This window comes from Pseudorasbora parva, chromosome 10 (assembly GCF_024679245.1).
Source record: "Pseudorasbora parva isolate DD20220531a chromosome 10, ASM2467924v1, whole genome shotgun sequence".
NCBI classification, from domain to species: Eukaryota; Metazoa; Chordata; class Actinopteri; order Cypriniformes; family Gobionidae; genus Pseudorasbora; species Pseudorasbora parva.
In genome coordinates this window covers 1,510,417-1,517,916 of record NC_090181.1, presented here as the reverse complement: position 1 = coordinate 1,517,916, position 7,500 = coordinate 1,510,417, and the positions used below count along the sequence as shown (strand labels likewise).

Genomic DNA, 7,500 nt, shown 5'->3' with positions numbered 1-7,500 from the left:
AAAAAAGATGGGTTTTAAGACGGGTTTTGAAAACAGACAGAGAAGAAGCCTGCTTAACATACAAAGGCAGATCATTCCATAGTTTTTGGATGGATAAATAATTTAAGAAATTTAAGATGGATAAATAATTGAGATGGCAAATTGAAATGATCGGTTAAAATTATGATGTTCAATCATGAGATGAAAAAATTTAAATTACGAGTCAAAATTATGAGAAATTGTCATTAAGTCAGAGATAATTGTCATATAAAAAGTCCTAATTATGAGATTTAAAAAATAATGACAAGTCAAATTTGTGACACAAAATTTAAATGTTGACATTCATAACTTAAATTATGACATACAAATCATGAGTATTATATTTACACGGTCAGAAATGTACGTTATCAGTTAAAATTGTGATATACAAAATTAGTTATTCAATGAAAAAGTTTAAATTTTGAATCATAATTATGAGATTAAAAAGTCAAAATGATGACAGAAAGGCGGAATTATGAAAGTCATGATGAGTCGAAATTTAAGACAGAAAATTGATATGATCTTTTCAAATTGTGACGGTCAAAAATGTAAATTATCAGTTAAAATGGTGACATACTGAGTCAGTTATTCAATGAAAACGTTTAAATTATGAATCATAATTATGAGAAATTGTCATTAAGTCAGAGATCAAAAGTCAAAATTGTCAGATAAAAGGTCATAATTTGGAGATTTAAAAAATAATGAAAAAGTCAAATTTGTGACAAAAAATGGAAATTGACATATCATGACTATATTTACACGGTCAAAAATGTAAGTTATCATTAAAATGGTGGCATACTGAGTCAGTTATTCGATGAAAAAGTTTAAATTACGAATCATAATTATGAGATTAAAAAGCCGAAATTATGACAGAAAGGTGGAATTGTGACAAAGTTATGATGTTAATATTTAAAAAGTCGACATTTAAATGATCGTTTCATATTATGATGAAAATTGTCCGTTAAAAAGTCATCATTATGAGATTTAATTTGTGTCAAAATTGAAATTATGGCATTTAAATGATGACATACAAATCATGATTATTATATTTACACGGTCAAAAATGCAAGTTATCAGTTAAAATGGTGACATATTGAGTCAGTTATTCAATGAAAAAGTTTAAATTATGAATCATAATTATGAGATTAAAATGGCAATAGGCAGGAACGACCTGCCGATCTCAATTCGAGCAGCCGAGTCTGTAGCCATATTCAAAAAGCATCTTTTCCAGCTGCACCTGACCAATAAACAGCACTTAACGATCCCATTGCATTTTCTGTTTGTTTGTTTATTTCTTTTATAATAAAAAAAGTGTGTGTGTGTGTGTACCGCTCTCCATTAACTCAGACTTACTACTGTTGCCCTTGTTTGTTTCGTTGCTTCTATTGCTCTCCTCTTTTGTAAGTCGCTTTGGATAAAAGAATCTGCTAAATGATTAAATGTTAATTAAACGTTGTCTCAATGTTGTTTGAACGTTTTGCTGTATTCAGTGCTTTAAAGGGATAGTTCAGCCAAAACTGAGTCTGTGATGTTGATCTGCTGACCCCAGGGCATCAACATGTAGGTGTGTGTGTTTCTTCAGGAGAACACACTGCAGAAAATGCTCTTCTTCCTCAGTATTTTTGTCTTGTTTCTCGTCCAAACATCTAAAAATTCTGAAAACAAGAAGTATTTACTAGACAAGCAAAAGTAATTGTCTTGTTTTGGGGAAAATAACTCAAAATGAAGAGAGTTTTTGCTTAAAATAAGATAAATAATCTGCCAATGGGGTGAGAAAAATAATCTTGTTTTCTGTTTGAATTACATCACATCTTTCTGTGAGAAACTCAACAGTATGTAATTTTTTTACCTCATATCAGACGAATCTCATCTAGTGTTCCCATCCACTATTACTGCCGTCTGATAAGGTCAAACTGGCGCGATCATAGATATATATTATGTAGATGATATATCATTCAGCCGATCCGTGCAGGCACTAATGAATGTATATATGATTGCGCCAGTTTTTTTGCTCTCATAGAATTGTTCCCCATTCTCATCATTATATGACTGACACACAGCAACGGATGAGTTAAAAATCTTCATTTGTGTTCTCCTGAAGAAACACACACACCTACATGTTGATGCCCTGGGGTCAGCTGATAAACATCACAGGCTCAGTTTTGGCTGAACTATCCCTTTAAGGGTTTATATAATGTAAATGAATGAGTTCTATCCATCTATCTACCCACCCACCCACCCACCCATAGTGAGGAAAATAAGTATTTGAACACTGCTATTTTGCAAGTTCTCCCACTTAGTAATCATGGAGGGTCTGAAATTGTCATCGTAGGTGCATGGCCACTGTGAGAGACATAACCTAAAATAAAATCCAGAAATCACAATGTATGATTTTTTTTAACTAATTATTTGTATGATACAGCTGCAAATAAGTATTTGAACACCTGTCTATCAGCTGGAATTCTGACCCTCAGAGACCTGTTAGTCTGCCTTTAAAATGTCCACCTCCACTCCATTAATTATTCTACATTAGATGCTCCTGTTTGAGGTCGTTAGTTGTATAAAGAGACCTGTCCACCCCATACAATCAGCAAGAGTCCAACTACTAACATGGCCAAGACCAAAGACACTGCCAAGCAGTTTGGTGAAAAAAGGTCCCTTTTTGGAGCAATCATTAGAAAATGGAAGAAGCTAAACATGACTGTCAATCTCCCTCGGACTGGGGCTCCATGCCAGATCTCACCTCGTGGGTCTCAATGATCCTAAGAAAGGTGAGAAATCAGCCCAGAACTACACGGGAGGAGCTGGCCAATTACCTGAAAAGAGCTGGGACCACCGTTTCCAAGGTTACTGTTGGTAAAACTCTAAGACGTGATGGTTTGAAATCATGCATGGCACGGAAGGTTCCCCTGCTTAAACCACCACATGTTCAGGCCCGTCTTAAGTTTGCCAATGACCATTTGGATGATCCAGAGGAGTCATGGGAGAAAGTCATGTGGTCAGATGAGACCAAAATATAACTTTTTGGTCATAATTCCACTAAACGTGTTTGGAGGAAGAAGAATAATGAGTACCATCCCTACTGTGAAGCATGGGGGTGGCAGCATCATGCTGTGGGGGTGTTTTTCTGCACATGGGACAGGGCAACTGCACTGTATAAGGAGAGGATGACCGGGGCCATGTATTGGGAGATTTTGGGGAACAACCTCCTTCCCTCAGTTAGACCATTGAAGATGGGTCGAGGCTGGGTCTTCCAACATGACAATGACCCGAAGCACAGCCAGGATAACCAAGGAGTGGCTCTGTAAGAAGCATATCAAGATTCTGGCGTGGCCTAGCCGGTCTCCAGACCTAAACCCAATAGAGAATCTTTGGAGGAGCTCAAACTCTGTGTTTCTCAGCGACAGGCCAGAAACCTGACGGATCTAGAGAAGATCTGTGTGGAGGAGTGGGCCAGAATCCCTCCTGCAGTGTCTGCAAACCTGGGGAAGAACTACAGCAAACGCTTGACCTCTGGAATGGCAATTGTACATAATATTAACATTGATTTTCTCAGGTGTTCAAATACCTGATTTGCAGCTGTATCATAAAAATAAATAGTTTAAAAAATCATACATTTTGATTTCTGGATTTTGATTTTATTTTTTAGGTTATGTCTCTCACAGTGGCCATGCACCTACGATGACAATTTCAGACCCTCCATGATTTCTCAGTGGGAGAACTTGCTAAATAGCAGGGTGTTTAAATACTTATTTTCCTCACTCTATCTATCCATCTATCTATCTATCCATCCATCCATCCATCCATCCATCCATCCATCCATCTCATTTTCTGAACTATCTCTTTAATAACCGGTTTGTTGTGTTCTGTGGTCAGTGCCGATGGCCTCCTGTATTCGGGTCTTGAGTGCGATGCTCCTGGCCGTGGTTCTGCTGTCCAGCCCAGCCCAGTCCAAGCGGAACCGAGGCGCGATTCCTCATCCAGATAAAAGTGTACCGAATGAGTCGGACCGGAGCCAGAGGGGCCAGAACCAGAACCAGCCGCAGCGGGGCCGGAGCCGGGGCTCGGAGGAGGTTCTGGAGTCCAGTCAGGAGGCTCTGCATGTGACCGAGCGGCGCTATCTGAAGCGGGACTGGTGTAAGACGCAGCCGCTCAAACAGACCATCCATGAGGAGGGCTGCGTCAGCCGCACCATCATCAACCGCTTCTGCTACGGCCAGTGCAACTCCTTCTACATCCCCAGGCATGTGCGGAGAGAGGAGGGGGCCTTCCAGTCCTGCTCCTTCTGCAAACCCAAACGCTTCACCACCATGAGCTTCACCCTCAGCTGCCCCGACCTGCAGCCGCCCACACGGAAGAAGCGCGTGCAGCGGGTCAAGCAGTGCCGCTGCGTCTCCATCGAGCTGGACTGAGCCTGTGGAGCATACACACACACACACACACACACACACCACACAGGTGGAGATACACACACACACACACCACACAGGTGGAGATACACACACACACACACACACACACACAAACACACTACACGTGTGGAGCATACACACACACACACACACACACTACACGTGTGGAGATACACACACACACACACACGTGTGGATACACACACACATGTGGGGAGACACACACACACACACTACACGTGTGGAGCATATACACACACACACTACATGTGTGGAGCATACACACACACTACACGTGTGGAGATACACACACACACTACACGTGTAGAGATACACACACACTCTACACGTGTAGAGATACACACACAGAACACACACACTCTACACGTGTAGAGATACACACACAGAACACACACTCATCACAGTCAAAACGGACACAAATGTGAGTTATCGGGTCAAATTGACACATGCTGAGGCAGTTATGAGATGATTTTTATTTTATTCTATGACTCATTATGAGATTAAAAAGCCACAATTATGACAGTCTGAATTGTGACAATCATGATTATTATATTTAAAAAGTCAAAATTGAAGATAGAAATAATTGAGATCGAAAATTTTAATGATCAGTTCTAATTATGATGATCAATCCTGATGAAAAAGTTTAAATTATGACAATTATGATAAAGTTGAAATTGTCATGTCATAATTATGAGATTTAATAAAACAAATCTGTGACTGAGTCCGTTATGAGATGAAAAAATGGAAATGATGACATTCATAACTGCGTTACATAAATCATAATGAGATTAAAAAGTGTTTTATTACATAAAAAGTAGTCATAATGTTGGCTTTTTCTATCATAATTATGCCCTTTTGATGTTAAATTTGACTTTTGATGCCAGAGTTATGACTTCTAGCGGTTATAATTTCAACCTAGTGTCCATTTCATAATTTCACTCGTGTGCATATTAAAAAAATGTCATAATTGTGACTTTGTACGTCATAATTCAGTTTTTGAAAGCATGTTTATGTTGGTATTGTGGCACGGATGTCCTTCCATTAGGACTGCAGACACATGATGATACACATCATTCTCAAGACGTGTGTGTGTGTGTGTGTGTGTGAGTGTGTGTGTGTGTGTGTGTGTGTGTTAAACAACACTTGATGATTAATAAACGTGCACGAGATGCATGCCGGAGTTCTGCTTTAACTCCAGGAACATGATTTGGCATCGCATGCTTCCAGTGGATTTGTTTGGGCTAGATTGTCCCGTGTGTGTGTGTGTGTGTTATTTTCAGAGGTTTTGTGGAGTGTGTGTAGAAACGGGACTGATAGTTTCCACTATGTGGAACGGCTTTATTTAATGACAGAACAGACGAGACGCTGGACTGCTGTCTATTTATAATTATATTCAGTACACACACCTTTCCTGAGCTTGTACAGATGTTGTGTGTTATGATGTATGTTATGATCATATTAATAAAGGTCAAAGGTTTCGAGCCCTGATCTCTCTCTCTCTCTCAATGAGACAAACGATCCGACACTTCTTTAGAGGATCACTTTCTAATTCCTTTGACATCACGTTTGAGATGAGAAATCTCATGATTTAATGATTTAAACGAGTAAATATCTGCCCATGTGTTCAACTCAGACGAGAGTCACGTTCAGACACGACGCCTCTTTTTTATATTGTGTTTTCATATTTGCTCATGTTTTAAGCTCAGACTCACGTCATTTTTGCATGTCAAATAAATGTCTCGAGGATGTTTTGAGTTTGAGCGGGAAAACTACAATCCTCAGGAAGTGCAGTTTTTCTATTTAATGTTTTATTTTTCTGTCTTATAGTTTATTCTGTTTTCATTTTAATGTAGTTTTTATTAAATGTGACCGCTATAGTTCGTCTTCTGAACACACATTAAGATATTTGCAATGAAAGAGGAAAGATTTCTGTCCATCATCATCAGTTAAATCATGAGATTAAAAATTGTAATTATTAGATGAAAAAGTTGACATTATGGCAGTCAATTATGAAATGATAAAGTAAAAATCATCATAATTAAGTTAAAAAAATTAATTATAACAATTCCAATATTGACACAAGTCATAATGAGATGGAAAAAGTTGAAATTGACATAATTATGATAAAAAATTCATGATTATGAGATTTAAAAATAATAATAATGACAGTCAAATTTGAGACACTGAGTCAGTTATGAGAGAAAAGTAGAAATTATGACGTTCATAACTGAGATTAAGTGTCTAAATTGACACTAAATCATAATGAGATTTAAGTGTTTTATTAAATAAGAAGTAGATTTACGACAGGTCATGATGTTGGCTTTTTCTGTCATAATTATGGCATAAGTAAATTATATGATAAAATGCCAAACTTATGACATTATTATGCACTTATGTTAAATTTCGACTTCTGATGCCATAGTTATGACTTCTGTTATAATTTCAATGTAGTGTCCATTTCATAATTTCACTCATGTACGCATTAAACAAATAATAAAGGAAAAAATGTAATTATAAAAATGTTAAAATGTTAAAAGTCAATCATGAGATGAAAAATGTGAAATGATGAGTCATAATTATGAGTTAAAAAGTTAAATTGTGACAGAGATTATTAATTATAATATTTAATTAGTCAAAATTAACAGTAACAATTTAAGATATAAAATTAAGGTGAAAAAGTTTAAATTATAAGTTATGATTCTGAGATTTTAAAAAAGACAAATCAAATCTGTGACAGTTATGAGATGAAAAAGGTGAAATTATGACTTTTTTGATGCCAGAGTTATGACTTCTAACTGTTATAATTTCAATGTAGTGTCCATTTTATAATTTCGCTCATGTACACATTAAAATCTGTCATAATTTTTACTCATAAATCAGACTTTATTTGAGGAAGGGCGAGGAAATGAGCACCCAATTCTCATTAATGGTAAACTGGCCCTTTAAGAGTCTGACCTACTGTTAATTTATTCATACAGAACCGACCAATCCCGTGTCATTCTGCATTGTAAATTACATTTTATGAATGGATTCATCACAGAAAGCGTAG

General features: G+C 37.1%; 1 protein-coding gene across 1 annotated transcript in view; it reads left to right on the top strand.

Moving 5' to 3' along the window:
- grem1b (gremlin 1b) overlaps positions 1–4,577 on the top strand; it is a 5,775-nt gene extending 1,198 nt beyond the window's left edge. Inside the window, exon 2 of the mRNA XM_067454447.1 lies at positions 3,895–4,577. Within this exon, the coding sequence (XP_067310548.1) occupies positions 3,895–4,430 (536 nt within the window). The 3' untranslated portion in view covers positions 4,431–4,577. The remainder of the gene's footprint in view (positions 1–3,894) is intronic.
- Positions 4,578–7,500: the final 2,923 nt, after the last annotated feature.